At 57.8% G+C, this 21,089-nt stretch overlaps 1 protein-coding gene across 35 annotated transcripts in view; it reads right to left on the bottom strand.

Annotated features, from left to right (window-relative positions):
* The window catches only part of Zmynd8 (zinc finger MYND-type containing 8), a 97,764-nt gene that overhangs the window by 15,690 nt on the left and 60,985 nt on the right, over positions 1 to 21,089 (bottom strand). For 18 of the 35 annotated variants that reach the window (XM_078052004.1, XM_078051996.1, XM_078052011.1 and 15 more), the window contains 5 exons: positions 17,074 to 17,214; positions 10,558 to 10,710; positions 8,111 to 8,614; positions 3,902 to 4,282; positions 1,668 to 1,876 (listed from right to left, as the gene is read on the bottom strand). In XM_078052004.1, the coding sequence (XP_077908130.1) occupies positions 1,668 to 1,876; positions 3,902 to 4,282; positions 8,111 to 8,614; positions 10,558 to 10,710; positions 17,074 to 17,214 (1,388 nt within the window). Of the gene's footprint in view, positions 1 to 1,667; positions 1,877 to 3,901; positions 4,283 to 7,710; positions 7,859 to 8,110; positions 8,615 to 10,553; positions 10,711 to 16,932; positions 16,965 to 17,073; positions 17,215 to 21,089 lie in introns of those variants that run through there. The other 17 variants (XM_078052018.1, XM_078052020.1, XM_078052015.1 and 14 more) reach the window with 5 other exon arrangements.

Genomic DNA, 21,089 nt, shown 5'->3' with positions numbered 1-21,089 from the left:
GAGAGGGGGAGAGGGAGAGGGAGAATCCACAGCCACCCAGAGACCTGCTGACCAAATGTGTCTGTGGGAAGACCTTCTCTCCTCCTTCCCGCCACAGTGGCCAGCAGGGGTCAGGAGAGAGGTCTGTGGGCCTGCTCTGACCCAGGCCAGTCTCTCCTGGGCTTTCCCAAGCTCCAGCTCAGAGGGAAGGCAGGACACAGGACACGGTGCATCCACTGCCTCTGTCCCGCCATAGTGTCTCACCTTCCCTGGAACAAGGCCAGGTGCCAACAGAGCGCCCGGCGGGGTGTGCACAAGGGACTGGGAAAACCAGGCCAAGGCCGCCCCGGGCCTGCCCACCAGTGGGGAGGTGGCCATAAAGGAAGGCCTTTCGCATTCTGTTTTGCACAAAAACAAATCCGTGTGGGGACGCAACTGCATGACAGCTGGCGGGCCCCAAGAGAGGAACCCCAATTCACCCCAAAATTGGAGTCAAATGAGTGGAATATCTGTTGCGAGTCCCGCCCTCCGCAGGCTGCCGCCAGGGTACGCACTTTCTGCTGGGCGAGGTTCCCAGGGGGTCCTTCTTCACGGACCCCCGGACTCTGCTGTCAGGCACGTCCACAGAAAGCCCTGGACCAAACAGCCTCATAAGAAAACGCGGGGCAGTGGGGGAAACTCAACAGGCCGCGAAGGCAACGCTGACTTTGCATTTTAAAGACGGACTGTGGAGTGACTTCCACTTCCAAACACAGCCAAGACCTCGGAATTAATAAGGAAGGCATTTCTGCCCAAACACAGAAACCCGGGCCTCCAACGTCAGGTCACCTCAGAGAGAGAAGAGTTCATCAGGAACACCCCACCCCCATCCCCAAAGTGACCCTGTTGGTTCTTTTAAATGGTGAAGAAAACATCCCTGGAAACAGGTCCTGCCTCAGGGGAAAGGGGACCGCAGGGGGCGGTGGAAGGCCCATGGCCACAGGAGCCGGGAACATGGGCTTAGGGTCAGTGACAAGCCTGACCACCGGCCGGCCTCAGTTTACCTATCTGTAATCAGCTGGGACCAGATCACAGGAGGCGGACACCAGGGACAAATGCACATTGAAATACGGACAGCACCAGACACCACCTTACATGGATCCTGAAAACACGTCCCCATCAGCCTCTTCCAACCCCACAGAGCCGTCAGCAAGAGAGGCTCCCGGGGGTGGGGGCCGCCACACCCCCGTCAGTCTCCCTCCAGGTCCAAGCCTTGACACAAACAGTATCTGGTGACATTAAGCTTCACTTATTTAGGTTTTTAAACTGAATGGATTTAAATAATAGGAATGAAGTTTAAATAAAAATATTAACTCAAAACTGGCTCAGGCCATGAACAGGCCAGAAAACCACCGCGAGTGGCACGTCGCTGACCCTGGATCCTCCCTGTTCGGAACCTCGGGGCCCTGAAGCCCTGGGCCAGCCGTCCTCTGCTCCAGCACTCAAGGAAAGCCTGTGCTTCGTGAGCGGCCTGAACGCCAAAGGCACCTCCAGCGCCTGGTGGACTTTATGGGCTGGTTTTGGGATCTAAGCCTCCCTGCAATACCCTGCTGAGAGCGGACTTCAGAGCCAGGGCGGATCTGGGCCGGGAGCAACAGGGTCCTCTGCCCAGGCCCCCCGCCGCAGCCCACCCGGCGCCCGCCACTCACTTTGCTCGTGTACTTGGCGATGTCGGCGGCGACGTCGGCTGAGGCGGTGGCGATGGGCAGGTCGGCGCTGATGGACGACGCCAGGGTGCTTGTGCAGCCCGAGCTGCTGATCAGGGGCGATGGCTGCGTGCTGGTCACCAGGGTGATGGTGGACGTGGACGGGCTCTGCGTGACCTCCTTCTGCTGGACAGCTAGGAGAACAAAGGGTCCTGGTCACCCCAGAAACATAGGCGGGGCTGTCCCAGCACAACGCTGTGGTGACAAGTGCGGCCCAGCCCTTGACGCACCCTGTGGGCTTCTCTACTCTACAGTGACCAAAGGAGCCAGGCTGCGTCCCACCCCCAGGAGAAACACTTGAGCAAACATGAACCACCTCGGAGAGCTCAAGGCTGTGAGGCAGCCCTGGTACCCGAGTGCCCGAGGCAGACGCCAGGTGCCCAAGGATCCCCAGCTGGTTCCGACCTGCAACAAGGCAACGGAAGAGGGGCTCTGTCTTCCGGCCCCACACCACCCTGGACGGCCCAGCCCTTCTACCCCATATTGTCCGACTCTCCTGAGCCCCCACTTCACCCTCCCTGCTCCCTCAACCCACCTACAGGCCCCAAACCTCCACACAGGTCAAAGCAGAGGTCAGTTCACCTGGACTCCCTGTCTAGCGCACCAGCGTATGACTGATTACACCGTAACTAGTGCTGCAAACATGCCATCGGTCCTTGTCACTTTGAGACAACTGGAAAGCTGAGGACCATAATGTCCGAGTCCTTCTGGCAGCACCAAGCCTCCCCTGGAGAAGGAGCATCTGCTCACGGGGAGGAAGACAAGACGCTCTCATCCTCATCTCCAGCAACCTAGATCCAGCTCTGCCCCAACAACTGTTCTTTTTTGTACCAGGGATTGAACTCAGGGACACTGGGCCACTAAACCACATCCCCAGACTTATTTGGTATTTTATTTAGGGACAGGGTCTCACTGAGTTGCTTAGCGCCTGGCCTTTGCTGAGGCTGGCTTTGAACTCCCGATCCTCCTGCCTCAGCCTCCCGAGCTGCTGGGATTGCAGGCGTGGGCCACTGCGCCCAGCTCCAACCACGTTTTAAGCACTAGGTCACTTCAACTGTCTTCCAATTGACCTCTCCAGTTTTCCTCCTTCCTCTCCCGTTCCCCAATCTTTGGAGGGTTACATGGGGCTCCTCTGAGGTCCAGCGACCTTTTACCTTGCATCCTGCTGCTAATCAGAAGCCTGCTCACCAGGGTGCACTCACTAGGAGACTTTCAATCAGGGGCCCCACCTTCCAGGAACTGGAGGAGGTTCCCTGCGGAACCAGATGTACCCCAGCCTCACCAACCTGGGCAAACTGACCCTGAGCAGATCAGCCCTCTGTGTGCCCTGACGTCAGCTGCCGATGGAGCATCCTGCTTTCTGGTGGGAGTTTCAACTCTGCAACTTCAGCAAGCAGTTCCTGCCGCTGGCCTATCTCGTGGGTGTGGCAAATCCCCGGTTTTTAGAGTAAGCTTTGCTGTCAACCTCTTACACCGACTGTACTCTTCCCAAAACAAGGCCAAGGGCTTTGCTCATGTGCCCATGGAAACACTACACAAAAGTTCAACTTTGTTTGCAGCACTGCTTATGGTAGGAAAAAAAATGGAAGTAACCTAAGCCCACCGGGAAGGAGATGCTTTACATAAACTAGGGAATACTACGCAGCAGTCCAAAAGAAGAAGGCAGGGCCGTATGCTGGGACACAGGCAGACCTCGAAACATGCTGATGGGTGAAAAAAAAAGCAAGTATGGTACCATTTTTATGTCTTAAAAAAGAAAAAAAGGGGAAAATAAGTACTTTTATGGTGTGGTGTGTGTGTGGGGGTGGGTGGGGGTGTGTAGATACTTGTGCTACATGCATAGGAAAGGGTTTTAGGTCGTGGCTACGAGGAAGGAAGGACAATGAAATGGAAGGTGAACGGGACAACACTCAACAAAATTCTACATAAACATCCTGTCCCCTTTCTGAGGAGAAGAGAGGCATGTATCACCTTAAAAAAAAGTTGTTGTTTTTTTTTAAGTGAAAAAGTGAGTTGCAAACCAACTTTAAAAAAAAATAACGCCAAATGGAACGTGCGAGGCCCTCGGGGCACGATGGCCGGGACACAAACGGGAGGGAAAAATAAAACGGCAATGGTGTTTGTCCTGTCCAGGTGGCAACGGGAGTGGGCGCCACGCAGGCAGAAGGGGGCTGTACCTTTCACAGCCTGTCTGGTCTGATATCTCGTCCCCTGGGAAGACTGAGGCTGCTGCTGCTGGCTGTGCTGCTGCTGCTGCTGCTGCTGACGCTGCATCTTCTGCATGTGCCACTTTTGGGAGGACGTTTGAAACTTACTTGATGAGTTCCACACGACCCGCTGCACGGCCGGGGCAGTCTCCTTCGGTAAGAGCGGCCTCTGCTTTTTCACCGGGCTTCCTGTGACGGCGGGGGCCGGCGCGGTGACCGTGACGGTGGACGTCGTGCTGGTGGTGGCCGGGACGCCGGCCACGGGGGTTTGGGAGGAGGAGCGGGTGGGCACCGGCGTCTCGGGGGGAGACTGGCTGCCGGAAGTCGTGGACGGCGGCGCTTTACCGACGACTACAGCCAGGGCGTGGAGACAGACAGACAAACAGAGCAGGTTGGACTCGGTTCCCGGCAGGGACCTGCCTTGAGTTCTGGGCAAAGCCCACCAAAGCCAGGGAGGTCCGCACCAGGCGCCCACCTTCCACGTCTCCTCCACTGAGCCCGGCTGGCATCGAGACCCAAGCCACGGCCCCTGGGGGTCAGGAGGTGAACAAGACCCCCACCAGGGGACGAAGCAGTGGGCGACAGAATCCCTGCAAGGGCTTGTCCGAGAAAGGACTCACTGCAGAGGGGCAGGGGAAGCCCTTCAGCTAGGGATCCCCTAACTCCCGCACCCCAAGAACCAGAGGGCCTCTCCTCTGCCAAGCCCCGAGCAGCACGGAGCCACCGCCCAGAAAGAACAGCCCCCTGTCTCTTCCGTCCCCTCCAGGACAACGTCCCGGGGAGGCGCCGACACTAACGGGAACTCTGCCCCACGCACGGCGAGGACCCCCCCAGCACAGTCACTCTGTGAGGTTTAGCTCTGGACGTCTGCCCGCCCGGCCGTCTTATGTCCACGCACACAGTCCAGGCTCTCCTAGTGTGTGGAGGTCAAGTGGAACGTGTTCACGTCTTTTAAAATGAGTTTCTTTTAATAAAAATATTGTCAACAACTACACAGGCAGGACTTGGGAATTACCAAAACCGTGCACGTGAAGGCCTGAGGTGGCGCCCGCTGCCCTGCGGTCTTCCTGAGGGCAGAGCGAGGACAGAGAGAGGAGCCCGGGCCACGACAGGGTCACTGTGGTGCTAGGAGCCACAGCACCGTGGTAAGGAGACAGCGGGGCAGGAGTGGCCGAGGCAGAAGAGCCAGAGGCACTGAGAGAGCAGGGAGCTCATTCAGCCAGGAGGTTGCTCATGGCCACCGAAGTCCCAACCGTGGACTAGGCAGATTGGCCCCAAGAGGACATCAGGGAACACACTGCAAACACGAGTGCGGGTCAACCGCCCTGACCTCAGACTCCATGCTGCCTGGACATCAAACTCCTCATAGGAAACACGAGAGCGTGATGAAGGGAGGACGGTCAGGACGCTGTGGGGTTCAGGGGCCGGGAGAAGGAAGCTGAGGGACAGCCGGTGGCCGACTGGGGGCAGGCCTGGGGCAGCCCTCCTGCTTCCCTGGAGGGGAGCATTCAGCCGGCTGCTGGGCATCAGCCCAAGTGGGGCTGGGCAGGGCCTCTTCCTGCAATGAGGGGTCCCGATCCTTCCTGGGTGACCGACGAGTACTGGACACAGCCCCTGCCCCTTCCAGGTACACGGGAGGCATTCACCGGGCAGAGGCCTGGCACAGCCGGGCTCCCGCCTGCAGAAGCGCATTCATTCAACGCCTCCCTCTGTGCCAATGACAAAACGTGCGCATCGCTGGGCGCTGTGGCCTGCGTGCCCCTGCCAAGGGTCGCTCCCTCCTGATTGACAGGGCAAACGCGCAGCTGGGCGGTGGGGCAGCTGCTCTGCAAGGGTCACGCTGCTCTTCCTTCAGGAAAAGGGGTGGGGAGCCCCAAAAGTCTCCCGCCTCCAGCTCCCCACGTTATCATTTAGACGAATTTTAACTTCTAGGGTGTTCTGACGATTGGTGGGGAGGAATCTCAGGGAAACTTCACTGGCTAGAAATCCGGAGTATACAATCACCCAAAATTCATCCCAAAAGGGTGAAGCCCTTAAAGGGCTGGCACCCCGGGAGCTGCCCATTCAAATTCCCTGACATATTCCAGAACTTGCCACCCTGCATTAGCATCCCCGTGGGGAAGGGTGACAGGACCCTGGGCGCAGCAGGGAGCAGCTCTCTAGGGGCTCCCTTTGCTTCTGATGAGAGCGGTTCTGCTCTGAAGGTACCTACTCCACCACACGCCGCACTCCACGCTGAGGGTGAGCGGGAGTCCCCACGGCACCGTCCCAAACGCCCTTCCCCTCAACTGAGCAGAAGCGAAGGCACTTGGTGGGGACCCTGCTCCACTGCAGAGTCCAAGACTGAGCCTTCGAGACCCGAACCACCACGCAGGCTCTGGATTTAAGATCATTCGGTTTTTCCTAATCGCCAAGAAGCTGCCAACTGAACTGGGTTCTAGAACCTTCTGCTCAATCATCCAGCATCTACTCAGGGGCTCCAGGAGAAGTTTCCTGGAGACGTCAGCGTGAGGAAAAGCTCTATTTTTTTTTTTTCAACAACTGGATTCACTTTGAGTTTTTGCAGAGGTGAGATCTTTTAAGGATCTCTTCCTTTTTTGCCTTCACGGCCAGGAAGCTCAGAGCCCAACTCTAAACGCTGATAGCACGTACTTTGGCCTAAAACTGTTGCCCAGTTATTCTACCTTCACTTCCCTTTTACACTGACTTCTCTATTTTCTTTCTGTTTCGTGGTTATGCATTCTTGTCAATCTGCTGCAAATCCTGTCTGGAAGAGGAAGGGGCATTGAACGAATCAATCAAAAGTCCTGTTCCAGAAAGAACAGAACAGTATGAATGTGCCTCAGGAGTCCTGTACCACCTACGCCCAAATCACACTTCCAACATCCTCACGGAACAAATGCTGCTGCCCGTGCTCTCTGCGACAATAGAGAGCAGTCTCTCAGAGCTCAACGCAGGACGTCACTGTTCTTCAGAAGCATCTATGAATTTCTGAGATGGCCAGGGCCAGTCGGCCTGCCTTCTCTGTGCCTCCTTTCCCTCTCCCCTCCTGCACGCTTCTGAGACATCCTGTTCTCTCTTCCTGAGCAGAGGGATACCCTCTCTCCCCACTAACAACTGAGACTCCACAGCAGCAAGATCCTCCGCACACACCGAGACCCTGCTTCAAGCCACCAGGCTGGGGAAATTCAAAGGACACAGGCTCACATCCTACTCAATGGTTTGGATAAGAAGCTAGCAGCTGTCAGAAGTAAGGCACAGTCAAAAATTAAACCTGGCTACGCTTGAAGTTACCCACAAAGTACAGAAGGCTTTATGGCTGTGGCCTCTAATCTGTCCTCAGGCAACATTTCTGCAGGGAGCCTTGATTAATTCTTCAGCACCTTCCGTGGGCATGCTGGGCTCCACCCACCACCCATTTGCCGAGCCAGCTGGAAAATGTGCTGACGGCTTTGCAGGGCAAGAACACTCTCCGACTCATTCCCAAGCTCCTGCTAGAGGGCTTTCCTGCGCAGACAGGGTACCCTGTGAAGTGTCATGCCCTCCAGGGACACCTAACAGCCAACACCAGAAGGTCTGTCGCCACCTAGTGGTAGAGGCCAGGAAGCTCCTTGACACCCTCCACAGGACAGAGAACTCTGTAGGGCCAAGTGTCACTAGTGCCAGCCCTGGGCTCGGGTCAGCTAAATGGACAGGACGGACATCAAAGCAGGTGGCATGTCACCAGACACTGCCCTTTGAGTTTCTAGGTCCTCGAAAGGCTCTCGGGCACTACTTACCAAACAGTTTCACATTCTCGTAAGAAAATGGACCTGGTAATGCCCGAGTAGCATGAGGGACAGGCAGGAAGCTGGACTAAGGAGGACCTTTGACTGAGCCTGGTCAGAGGCCGACATGTCAAGAAACACTTCAGGGACATGAGTGAGCCTGTTGGAAAAGCAGTGGCTTAGGCTAAAGAGGACTTCACTAAACCAACTACCGTTCCCTAAGTGCTTCCTTGCTGGGCCCCCAAGCCATCATGGTGGGCACTGAGCAGGCCAAGGTCCTGTTCTGTCCTCAGCCACGAGGCCGTCCAAGCTTTCCTCGCTGCCGGGTGCTGGGGCCCCGTGGCTTCTGCCAACACAAGGGCCAGGGCGTGGCAAGCCCAGGGAGCACCTGCAGGCGGACACAGGGACTTACCGTCCTGCTTGGGAGGCGGCTCTTTGGGGTCCTTCTTGTTTTTCCGGCCCTCCCGCCCAGGATGGTCGTCTCCCAAGTCTATGACAAGTTCACTCTCTGAGTCCGAGTCCAGGCCCAAGTGCACCGTCGGGGAATCCGTCTCGTCTTTGCCCTTCAGTTTGTCCTTGGCGGGATGCGGGGACGGCTTTGCTCTCTCAGCAGAGTCCCTCTCGGGCTCGGGGCTGGCCTTCGCGGCCACGGGCTCTGCTTTCTCGCCCACTGGAGACGCGCTCTTGGGCTCCTCGGGGACCTCCGCGGGGTTGGCGGGCTTGGGCTTTTTTTTGGCAGCGGGTGGCTCCTTGTCCAGTGCGCTGCCGTCCTTGTCCTCCGCGTCTTCCGGCTCGTTCTTGGACTTCTGCTCGTCGTCACTGAGGTACTCGCTGTCGCTACTCTCCGACTTCTCGGAATCCTCCGAGTCGCTGTGCTCCACGGCCGTGTACACGTCCTCCGAGATTTCATTGATGCCTACATTCAAGAGAGAACACCCAGGCTGTGGCGCAGTCACGGGAAGCAGGACCAGCAAGTGCCGATGGTGCCCACGCCACAGGCCGGAGGGACAAAAGCACACTCAAATCGCATCACACTGGCGCGGGGGACGGGAGTAAACGGAAGCAGCGGCTGGACACAAGTGACCAGCGGGAGCCGTGTCTGCAGAGGCCTTAGCCTTCAGAGGTGACCTGGGACCTCCCTACACGTGACTAAACACGAGCAAGCGAAGTCCACATCGCTGGTGAGAGAGGGAGAGGGCTGGAGGGACACAGGGACAAGCCACTGCAACCAGCCAACCTGCAGGCTTAAAAGTAGAGGCTCAGGCCTGGGGTCACAGCTCAGTGGTGGAGCGCTCGCCTCGCACATGCAAGGCCCTGGGTTCGACCCTCGGCACCACATAAAAATAAATAAATGAAATAAAACGTACCGTGCCCATCTGCAAAAAAAAAACATATTACAAAAAATAGAGGCTCAGAGAATCACCCGTCCTAGGACACACAGCCACCAGGAGACAACGCAGAAGGCGGATCCCGGGCTCGGACTCGTCACCAGCCTCCTCCGTGGGCTTCCAGAGGCTCTGTGCCCTCACACCCTTGTCCAGGCCTCCAGAAGGAAGCCAAGGCCCTGAGCCCACCCAGCCGCGGGCACCGTCACTGGGGACTGCCGTGTGGGCGGCACCCATTCTGTCTGGGCATCGGTGCCCGACTCACCAAGACGGCCGGCAGAGTCAGCCAAGAGCAGAGGACTCGCCTACTTGGGACACAGGCCTGTGGCCAAGCAGCCATGGGGGAGGGGCGGGGGTTCTTCGGGTGACCAGCAGGCCCCGGGGCAGAGTGGACTGCTCACTGTTCTTCCACTCAACAGGGGCCAAGACGGACTTGCATGCGCCCATGTCCACCGAAAGGGGAGAGCAGGGGCCAGGGATGTGGCTCAGTGGGTACGGCGCTCGCCTCGCATGCACAAGGCCAGGGTTCAATCCCCAGCTCCACCGGAAAAAAAAGGAGGGGGGCACAAAACAGCAGGTGCTCCAACAGGGAGAAGCCCCTCCCAGCAGCAGTCCTGCTCAGCCCCGCTGCCCTTCCTGCAATGCCCGGTGTGGCCAGGCCACGGGTAAAGAACACTATGCCCAAAAACTAAAATCAGAAAGAAAACCCAATCGGCTCTTGGGACGGCCTTCACTCAGGAGCAACGGCCTCTTGAATCGTCTTGGCCTGGACACACCAAGAGAGACCCACAAGAGGACAAGAGCCAGGAGGAGCCCAGGAGCGGGAAGGTGGCAGACCTCTAGGAAACACTCCTGCCTCCACCAGGGCCCGGCGTGGAGAACACCCAGGCGTGGTATGGTTTTTAGGTCTCAGATTTGTGCTAGTGTAGCTAATGTCTGGACCCAAGAAAGACAAGCCGGACCACACGTGTGGTACGTACTAGGTACCAGAATCAAAATGGTGACCATTTAAATCCTGCTCCTGGGGTCACTGGCTGTGTGACCTTGAACAAGTGATGCTCCTCTCTGAGCCTCGGTTTCTTCATCTGAAAAATGAGACTGAGAATAGTAGCCATCTCCCAGAACGATGGATGCACTGTGCTGAGAGCAGGGCAGGATGTACCAGAGGCACTCAGTAAACAGGAATGGGGGGGCTTTACAAAGCTGTGTGGGAGGACCCAAGAGGGATTAAGTGACCGGCCCACCTGCGGGGCCAGGTTCCTACAGACCCACTCAGGACAGATGTGAGACACGGGTGAGGCGGGGGCCCAGGACACTTTGCCGTGAGTGGAAATACACTTCAGCTCCACCGGTGGTTCAAGGTCAGAGCAGCCGGTAAGAGCAGCCAGGACTGGACCCTCGCGGTCCAGGTGGATGCCATCGTTACAAACAATCAGAAACACTATCAGGAACAGCCGGCCTCCAGGAGCCATACCTAACTGGGCTTTGCAGCTCTCTATGGTCTTGTCGAGATTCAGCTGGAACCTGCTGCGGATCTGCCGCTTGGGGGAGATGAGGGGCGCCGGGGCGGACTGCTGCTGCACGGACTCACTCAGCTCCTTCAGGTCCATCTCGGCTTTGCTGCGATCTGGAAGACACCACCGCACCCTCCTAAGCCCAGGCGCGGGGCTGGAGCAAGCGGTACTCACCACAGAGCTCCCCCCTGCAACATGGAGGCTGGGGTGGCGGCCAGCGAGCTCCCGCAGCAGGCGGACTCCCACGGGCGGCTTTCAGGTGTAAGCTGGAGGGTTCCAGGCAGAGAGTCGGTGGGACCCAAGACCCTCCAAAGCCAGAGGCGCTCGGTCGCACACTTGGCAGGAAGAACGCCCGGCAGCCAACACGGCTCCAAACTCCCCAAGCCCAGTGGGGGGGCTCCCACCCAATGAGGCTCGGGGCCCCCAGAGACACCTGGGGCTGGGACCCTGGCCGCCTACCATCCACAGAGGCTTCCTGGGTCACTCCTGGTCTACCCAACCTGGGGGTCAAACTAGAAAAGGAAAACGGGGGACAGGAGGTCTTCCGGCTGTGCCTCCCTTCACCGACAGCCTCCTCGGAGGCCAGGTAAGTAGCTTCCTCCTGGACACCCGCCCGTGACCAACAGGTCTCAGGTAAGACCAAGTTCCTCATCATGACTCCCAGGCAAAGCCCTCTGATGACATCCCCTGACCCAAGTCCCCTCCGTCACTCCGCCAAGGGCTCTCTGAATGGCCAGACGGGCCGATGAGCCCATGTGCATGAACTTGCTCTCCATCCCAGAGGCAGGTAAGAGGAAGAGAACTACGGTGGCCACAAAGGTCCACAAAGCAGTGAGAGATCGTGGGGAGGGGAGCCTGTCTTTCCCTTGACCTTATCCTGTGGGGTCCCCTCCAACCCCACCCAGCCAACCCCAGAACACACACAGGTCAGAAAGCGGGTGACATCTGATCACCCACCAGAGAGGAGAAGCCACCTCTGAGCCCGTTCCCAGCCACGGTGGGCTCATCTCCTGGGCTTCCCTTCACTCCCCTGCTGACCCGCACCCAAGGCAACCATTCCCTGGCCTGTTGGAGAAGCCCCGGAGCGCCCCCAGCGCTGGCGGAGCTGTCGCTGGCTTCTCTCCTTCTGTTCTGCCATGAGCCACAGCCCTTCACCTTCAACCGCGAGGGCATTCCCAGCACTGCACGTGGGGAAACGCGAGGTCCCCAACGCCCCACCCTACAGAAGGGCTCTTTCCTCACACCTGCAGGACTCTGGAAGCGAGTGCTCAAAGCTAGCAAAGACACTACCGCCATGTTCCAGAACAGCACCCGCAAAGGTCCAGTGTGCACTGTGTGTTCTCAGGGCCCTCGGAGGCTGCGCAGAGAGGCCCTGGAGGGAGGAGGCCTGGAGGGAAGAACTGGAAACTCTGCACCTGCCTGGATCTGTAGCTTACAAAGAGCACCGATAGGGAAACAGCAGCACAGCGCACCAACCCCGGGCCTCTGCCTCGGGCGCTTTAGTGTAAATACGGAGAAACAAACCCAAAAATAAAAAATATGCACGTCCTGACATACAGCATCTGTCAGTCCCTCAGAAACCCTGACTTACAGTCTGGGAGAGCTGGGGGAACCCCCCAGGTGACTCCTAGGGGCAGCTGGGGTGGAGACCCTGGTGTAAGTCCACTTCTGTGAGTAAAGAAATCCCGCACGGCCTCCACCCGGTACGTGGGGCTCATCAAGAGACAGCCCTCACCTGAGCCCTCGACCTGTGTGTGCACGGGTGTGAGCGTGCCCGCCTGTGAGAGACGGGCCCTTCAAGTCCACTCTGGGAACACTCACCTGTTGCACATTCACAGGAAGAACACAACCAAAGGAAAGCCTCCTCTTTGACAAAATAAGGGTTCTCGCCTCCCTCAACCGCTACTATGACCGTTCTTGTTAAGAATAAGCCACCAGGGGCTGCCACTGAAGCTCGGGGCCAGAGCCCTTGCCCAGCACCTGTGAGGCCCTGGGTTCAAGCCTCAGCACCACATAGAAAAAATTTAAAACATAAAATACAATAAAGATTTAAGAAAAAAAACACCACCAGGCAGGCACGGTGGCACACACCTGAAATTCCAGTGACTCATGAGGCTGAGGCAGGAGGCTCAAGAGTTCAAAGTCAGCCTCAGCAACTCAGTGAGGCCCTGTCTCTAAATAAAATTTAAAAAGAGCTGGGGCTGTGGCTCAGTGGTCGAGTGCTCCTGGGGTCAATCCCCAGTTCCAAAAAAAAAAGGAATAAATAGAATAAAGTGTGGGGGTGGCTCAGGCCCTGGGACCTTCGGGGCGTGTGCGGTTTGCAATCAGCAGCACTTGGGGCCCTCTCTCCTCCACAGGGAGAAGGAACACGTCCCTGTTCCTCCGGCTCGTGGTGGCTTATCAGGCCTTCTCCCACCCCTGCCCTTCTATATCGGGACCATCTTCAGAATCACTGTGCTGCCAGGATTTTGAATTTCTCAGTTGATATGAAGACAGCTCAGCCTATAAATGGAAGCCAGGGATTTAAAAAAAAAAAAAATACCCGTGCTAGAGAGAGCTGCCCGACCTGACACTTCTGCAGGGAGCACAAACGAGAACATCCCCTTTAGAGGTCAACTTGGCAACCCCTCTCAAGATGTCAAGGGCACGGGCCTCGACCTCCACTCCACTCTAGGAGTTTACCCCACGGACACTGTCCCCCGTGGCCAAAATCAGCATTCCCTGTAGCTGTTTTCAATAACCAAGAAACGGACAACCACCCGGAGCCAATAAATAAGGGGCCCGGATAAATAGTTTAGAAATAAACAGATCTCCTTTGCTGTAATGCTGTTGGCAAACTATGACGCGTGGACTTCCAGGAGCTACAACGTGGCGGCTCCTTCAAGGAGACAGTTCAATAGACAAGAGACCCTGCCGAAGCCCCTCGCAACCAAAGCCCAGCAGGGGGCTTCCCAGCCCACTCACTGTAAGGAAGTGGGAGAACACCTGGGCAGCCCAGGCCCGGCTCACACGGGGCTCTTAAGGAACGGCTGGCTTCCAAGGGACTGCCCTGCACAGGGACAAAGGTGGCCCCTGTCAGTGACAGCAGAAGGACAGCAGCAATGCTCCAGGCCAGACGGCTCTCCACGGCTCCCTCAGCACCTTCAACAGAGCACCTGGGCACACGGTGGCCAGCACAGGAGCACTGGCCTGCTGGCCCTTCACCTCTGACCAGGGGCTCTAGAAGGAGACAAGAACCCAGCACCGTGTTCTCGGCGGATTTCAGGTGTGTGATTTATCGCCACCATTAAGTCACAGAAGGGGCCTGAAACAAGCCAGCGGGACTCGGCTTCTGTCTGAAGGAGGAGAGCAGAGGCCGAGACAGCAAGTGAGGGCAGCCAGCCGGGGCGGGAGCCGCTTCCCCCCCCCACCCACCCACAGCGCAGGAACCGTGACTCACTGAGCCCAGCCTCGAAACCAGCTGCCAGCCCAGGGCAGGGTTTTGTGTTCTGGGTTGCTGTATCTGGCTCTCAAGTAGAGCTTTATGATTTGCTTTTAGTGCAGATGAGCCCGTTTTTATGTTAATTTGGGGCACTGGGGGGAAGGGGGAGGGGACCTAGGGACACACTACCACTGAGCTGTATCTCCAAAGCCTTTTTACAGATTTTGAGCCAGGGTCTCATTGAGATGCTGAGGGCCTTGCTAAGTTGCTGAAGCTGCTCTCAAACTCGGGATCCTCCTGCCTCGGCCTCCCCAGGCACTGGGGTTACGGGTGTGCACCACTGCGCAAGCCCCAACAGCCAAGACTTTAAATCTAGGAGGGTACATGCACATACGGGGAATTCTGATCTTTAATTCCAAACACAGCGGCAATGGGCAGGAGCCTCCTCCTTTGCCCCCCATGTTATCACTGCTAAGAGGGAACCTTCACCTAGCACTGACCCCTGGGCTGACCTACCCAAGAGGCACAGCAGACTCCAGGGAGAGGCCCTCGAGCCTAGCACAGCCCTGGCTCACAGCACTGCAGCTCGGGGTTCTCGGAGCCCAAAGGCCTAGCCCCACCCAATCCTGTGTGACTGTGCACAGGTGACTTTGCTTCTCTGTGCCTCCCTTGCCCTTCCACAAAATGGGGTTGTCTTACCTACCTCAAAGGCTGTGCTGCTTGTTTATTTTTAAAAGTCATTTCAATCTACAGAGAGCAAAGTTCATTTTGGAGGAAATCCAGGTCCGTCTGAACAGAGGCACAGATGCACAAACCCCCGGGGCAAGACCTTGTCCCCAAGTGCTCCCTCCTGGTCTGCAGTCCAACCCTCCTCCACCCCTAACCCGGCTGCTTCCATCACTGTGAGTTTGCCTTTTCCAGTGTTCTGTCTGTTTTTGCTTTTGACTTTTTTAATGGAATTCTGTCTTGTGAGACTGTTGCTGTCCGTCTGTCTCTGGTGCCCTGTATCCCTCCTGTCTGCCGAAGGCCGTCACAGGGACAGACGTGACTAAACCCACGAAGCTGGCGCTCAGCCCCAAGCAGGCTGCCCTGGCTGGACTTCAGGACCCAGCGATCCTCCCCCATGAGGGACCCGAGATCCCACCCAGGCACGGCCGGGCTCACAGGCCTTCATCCCTGCTGGGAGGCGGCAAAACTGCCCGCTGTGGGGGGGGCTGGGGGCCTCCAGGGAGGCAGCAGGAGCCTCGGCCAGCACCACTGCCCACGGCCACGTCCCACCCACCAGACACGCCCCAGGAAGGGTCCTGCACTCCCACGTCCGTGCGTCAAGCCACACTGAGAGACCCACATTGTCATCAGGATGCCTGCCGGTCACCCCATTTAGGGAAGGAGCTATCCTGGCCGCAGGGGACTGGCAGGGGGGAACGCAGGGAGCAGGCCGCGCCCAGCCCGGCTGCTCGGGTGTGCAGGAGGGAGGAGGCGAGGGAAGAGGCCACCGATCTGGGGACTGTAGGAAACCGTCCGTGTTCCCAAGGCAGCAAGTGGGTTCCCCTTTGTTCACTCTGAATCCGAACCCCCAGCTCCACCCTGAGTGCCCTGTTCCACCTGGGCTGCGGGGACAGGCGACCCAGCACGCAGGAGAGCCGGGCTCCAAGGACACACAGCTGGGCTCCACCTGGGCTGCTGGGCACCCAGGGTGCTGTCCAGACCTGGCGTCTCCCAGCTCCAGCGGCACTGCACGCCCCCAGCCCTGCCTGTCCGCCTAGATGGCTGGCACTGCCCTCCCGCAGAGCTGGCCTCGGAGCGCCTGCCACCAGGTGCCCTCTGCCCTGCCCACCTGGGGGCCGGCAAGCATCTCAGACTCCAAGGGGAGCTCTTGGCCCACAGCTCTGCCGCTGGCCAGGGAGTCGGCCCCGTCACCGCGTGGTCCAGGAGTTCCACGCCAGGAGGGTCCTGGGCACCGCAGGAGACTCGGCGGCACTGGGGACAAGCAAATGTCCCAGACATGGGCCCCATGTGGGGGGGAGACACAACTGACCAGACAGATGACTGATCAACAGAGAGCTGTCCTCTGACAGACACCTCAGGTGGGCACAGGCCCCTCCGCCTCAGGGTCTGCAAGCCCTCGATGGACTCCCTCCTGCCCCTGCCCAGGATGCAGCCACCCCGGCCTCCTGGCCTCTCCTACAGCACAGCGAGTGGGTCTTCACCCACCACCTCTAGAACCCCCTCTTTCCCTCTTCTTTCCTCCGGTTATGGGCACGGCTGGCTCTTCCTCCTAGGTGGCGGGAACCCTCTTGCCCGTCCGCCTTCAGTACCCTCCCTGGACCTGAAGCTTTGATAGCCGGGTCCCTCGCTGACGGGCCACCTCTCCCAGCCTACGATACTCCCAACACCAGGGCTCGACAAGACCAGGAGTCAGGACAGAATGGCTCAAAAGGACCTCGCACTTGGCTGTTGGCATTACTAGTGCAAACGTGCGAAACCTTGGCCTCATAGGTTTTTCTTCTCCTAACACGGTATTTTTTAAATAACCAACTAAAACCCAGTGGATTAAAAAATAACGACTCAAGGGATGAAAATCGATATCAGAAAGTTAAAGGGAACAGTGTATCTGAGTGCACTGGGCGCAGGAAGGTTAACACAGGTTCACGGAACTTCTTTGGGCCACATGTATGTATTCACTCATCAGTGATCTGGCTCATAGGCTCCAGGGGAAACAAGCTTCTGAACACAGACCTGAGGCCCTTCAAGACAAGAACAGCGGCAAATGGGTGTGGTGTCGCATGCCTGTTATTCCAGTGACTCAGGAGGCTGAGGCCCGAGGACTGCAAGTTCAAGGCCAGCCTCAGTAACTCGGTGAGGCCATGCCGAAAATAAAACATGGTTAAGGAGGGCTGGGGGCATGACTCACCTCACCTTCACCCACTGCACCTTTTTAATTATCTGCACAGAGAAAAGAGTTCAAAGGTTCAAGAACCACACACAGAAAAGGACATTACAATTGCCAAGTCACAGTTGTCACAGAAAGACTCTGCCAGAGGCGCCAACTGACCCAGGTTAAGGTTCAGGATGCTTCCGGTGGTGGACGTCTTGTCCGTCTTGGTCATGATGGGTGCAGACGCTTGCGGGGAGAAGGGCTTCGGGCTGCCGGACAGACTCCCTGCCTGTCCCGTCTTCATGGAGGGTGGCGAGGCTGAAAAGGGATGGCACCGTTAGAAGTCGGACTCACAGACCGACAGGAGCGCTCGCAGGCACAGGTGGGGCGGGGGGACAGGTGGGGCGGGGGGACAGGTGGGGCGGGGGGACAGGTGGGGCGGGGGGACAGGTGGGACGGGGGGGACAGGTGGGCGCGTGTCCATTCTGGACGGACAAGGGGCGTGTGGGTGGAAGGAGAGGGCGGGGCTGGCTGGTGGCTGGTTTCCAGCGTCACCCGATGCTAAACCGTTAAAGCCACCAGGAAGGCGGCCTCCCCAGTCCTCTATGAAACACAAAGCTCTAAGACAAATCGGCTAAGCTGCCCACGAAATTGGTTTGGCCCATCCACGGTGTAAATCTCAAAATAAACATCAGTGAACTGCGGCAGCCCCCACGAGGTCCAGATGTGGAGATCAGGAGCCAGGCTGGAAAAGGGCATGGCCTCCACAGGCGGCCCGGCCTCCACAGGTGGCATGGCCTCCACAGGGCGGGGGACAGGGGCCGCTCACACAGCCCACACCTGCCGGGGAGCAAGGCAGCCCTGGGCAGATCTGGTCCAGAGGTTCCCAGGCTGCAGACAGCCCTGCTCAGGACCAGATGGAGGGAGGGAGCCGCGGGTGACTCTCCTCCTCCTGTGTTTGGAACTTCCACAGGAGGACGAAGGTGGTCCTGCCCGCGGCTTTGAACCTCAAACCACCTACTACCCACCTGCTGCCCCTGCGCCTCCCTTCGCTGGGGGAGAGGAGGAGGACAGAAACCAAATGCTTAGTTTAATAAAACCAGGAGCCAAGCAGAGCCCCCAGACCCTGCCGGCTGGCCCTGGCCACTCGACTGCATTGGGACTGTACCGTCGGGCCTGCTGGGCCCCTCTAAACCCGCTGGGTCTAAAGCCGTGACCCATGACAAATGGCCAGTCCTCCCCAGACAGGAGGCAACCTCGACCCTGAGGCCACCTGGTCTTGACAGACAGCTACCGACGGCAAAGGGAGCAGGAATGAGACCCCCAGGGACTTCAAGAGCGCTCGTCCACTGGGGCAGGGGCGGCCCTCCGCCCCCTCGCTTTCCCAACACAGAGGTGCAGAAAAGGGACCCCACGGGCTCACTCTGCGCACAGCTCCGAGGCTCGGTGTCCATCGGCCAAGCTCGGCCCGGCACCTGTGGACTTTCTCTTCATGTCATTTGGTGGGAAAGACTGGGGGGGCCTGGAGTAAGCAGGGGTCGGGAGGCAGACACGGCGGTTCCAATCCCAGCCCAGCTGCTGGCCTGCTGTGTGGCCTCGGGCAGGCGGCCCCGCAGCCCCCAACCTGGCAGCAGCAGGGGGGGACGCTCAGAGCTTGATCCGAGGGGAGGAGGAGAGCTACACCTCCTGGGCCACTGTGGGGAGTGTGTCCAGCAACTGTCTGTCATCCGAGCCCCACCTGGAACCTACCAAGTGCTTGACCCTTGCTTGCTGTTGGGCACTTGTTCTCTATGTCCTCCCTGACCTCGAAGGCTTCGGTTCATCACTGAACCCGTGACTCTCAGCCAAGCGAATGCACCCCCTACCCCCATCACCCCCCAGGACAGGACTGGCAATGTGCAGGGGCAATTTTGGTGGCCAGCACGAGGGGAGCAGGGCTGCTGCTGGTATCTGTGACACCCCACAGCCAAGACTACCTGGCCCCCAATGCCACGTGGTAATCCTCGTCTCCCGAGAAGCGGGGGCAGGGGTGAGGGCTGGGTGGGCCCATCCACTCGGGCTTAGCAAGCGCTCAATTAACGGGAGGAATCATCCTGAGAATTAGGTTTTAAAATGTTCCATTAGGTCCGTTCTACTGTGAGGAGCGGCAGACTGGCCCAGCCGTGGCCCAGAGCGGTCCTTCAGCTGGGGGTGTTGCTGCCACTATGACCGTCATTACCACGGGACACAGAGAAACAAGAGGAACACAAAGGCGTTTTAAGGAAACATGACCAGTAAGGTCTTTACTATGGATTTTTAAATAATTATTTTTAAATAACTATTTGTGTATGTCGTACTCCTTGCAGATCTGTGGTAGCTAAAAAGATCAGGATCACGAATTCCCTGTGCAGATGGAGGACCAGAGCTTCTCTAATTCCCATCAACTATGAGTCAGGAACTTCTCGGGAACTGACAAGGAGACCTAATCCTGAGGGACAGCAGAGCCACTGAGCACACAGAACCAACGCGGAGAGTCCCCTGCTTACGGGGTCAAGTTCAAGTGAAGAGCAGGCGAGTGCAGCCAACAGGGGCTCTAGCAGGACAGTCCTACCTGAGATCCCGCTGGGGGTTTTAGCAACTCACAGGGTGAAGTCGTTTTTTTTAACTGTTATACACATGCATGTGTATTGACAATAATAATTGGAAGCTTTTAGCTCTACGGATGCTTCCTTTGATAACCTTGAAATATTAGGATTGAAGAAACGGTCACACCACAGGGCTGTGGCAAGAATGAGGTGGTGTCCACTGGTCTGGACAGGAGAGGGCCCACCCCCCTCAGGGGTCTAGGACTGCGAAGCTTCACAGACTCCAGAAGGGACGCAGCTTTGGGGTCATCTAGCAACCCACAGACCCCATCTGGGCAGAACTGTGTCTCCTTAAGAAAGAGACCTCCCATGCCACCTCCAATGCACCTGTCCCCCCCCCCAGCCAGTGCAGTGTCCTGTACCTGACCTGTCCTCCTCCTCACAGTTAATGCCAGGACCATCCCGTTAACTCAATGCCATTGAATCAGCCCTCGGCCCGTACAATTCCTTGAGCGCCCGCGGGCCTCCAGCGACCTGACTCTTCACCGGGGTCTGTGCACCCCGCTTCACCCCGCCTCTCCGCGACCTCCACTCCTGCTGTCCTGTCTGCACACACGCTGCACAGGGTCCTGGAGGCCTGGGGTGTCCGGCCCCCCTTCTGGGTCAGGCACAGGCGCACGGCCCTGACCTGAAAACCCCAAACACTCCAGAACGGGACCTTTCTTTCCGGGTGCCGGGAGGGGATCCAGGACTTGGTGCTGTACCCCTGAGCTTCCCCTGCAGCCCCCACGACAGCAGGATTCCACACCCGGCCTCAGGAAGCCGCGCGAGCCACACAGTGGCACCAAAAACACTGCATCAGTTACGTCCAGTCCTTGACCCGGGGGGACTCCAGCCACACCTGGGAGGGGCAGCCAGTCCCCACCTCCAGCCCCACACCTGCCCACACACTGGCCGCTGGTCCCCCAACGTCATCTCAGAGCTCTCCCTTGCTGGCCCCCTGAAGGTGACATCGGTTTATGGCTCCCTGTGGCTGTGAGGATGTCAGAGAGCAGCTCCTCCAGGCAACCGGACCCCCAGGTCACAGCCCAACCATCCTGCGCACCTACTACGTTCACCCAAGAACGGGGACTCCGCTTCTCCTCTCCTTACGGTGGTCATGACAAGCAAAGACACCAAATACGACGTTTTCATACAGAAACATCAGTGAAGTCCATCTTCATACAGTGCCCCACTACAAACAAGGCTGGGTGACCAGTGACACAAAGATATAGGGCCAGCGATACAGCCACGACAGAGGGCACTTGTCAGGCAGGCACAAGGCCCTGGGTTCCAGGGAGGGGAGGGAAGGGGAGGAGAGGGGAGGGGCGGGGACAGAAGGGGAGGGAAGAGGAGGAGAGGGGCGGGGAGGGGAGGACACAGCATATTGGCATGATGACACAGGAAGATGTCAAGTTGAAGGAAGCACTTGGGTCTCTTCCAAAGTATGTGGAATATTGTGTACTCAGGAAAAAGACACAAAATTAAACGTTAAAATTAAAATATTGAAGAACTTCAAACAATCATATCACCAATGCTAAGGTCCAAAAGACTGACATATGACATCTATTAAATCCAAGGTTCTTCACA

Source organism: Ictidomys tridecemlineatus, chromosome 5 (assembly GCF_052094955.1).
Source record: "Ictidomys tridecemlineatus isolate mIctTri1 chromosome 5, mIctTri1.hap1, whole genome shotgun sequence".
Lineage (NCBI taxonomy): Eukaryota > Metazoa > Chordata > Mammalia > Rodentia > Sciuridae > Ictidomys > Ictidomys tridecemlineatus.
This window is presented reverse-complemented; position numbering and strand designations above follow the sequence as displayed.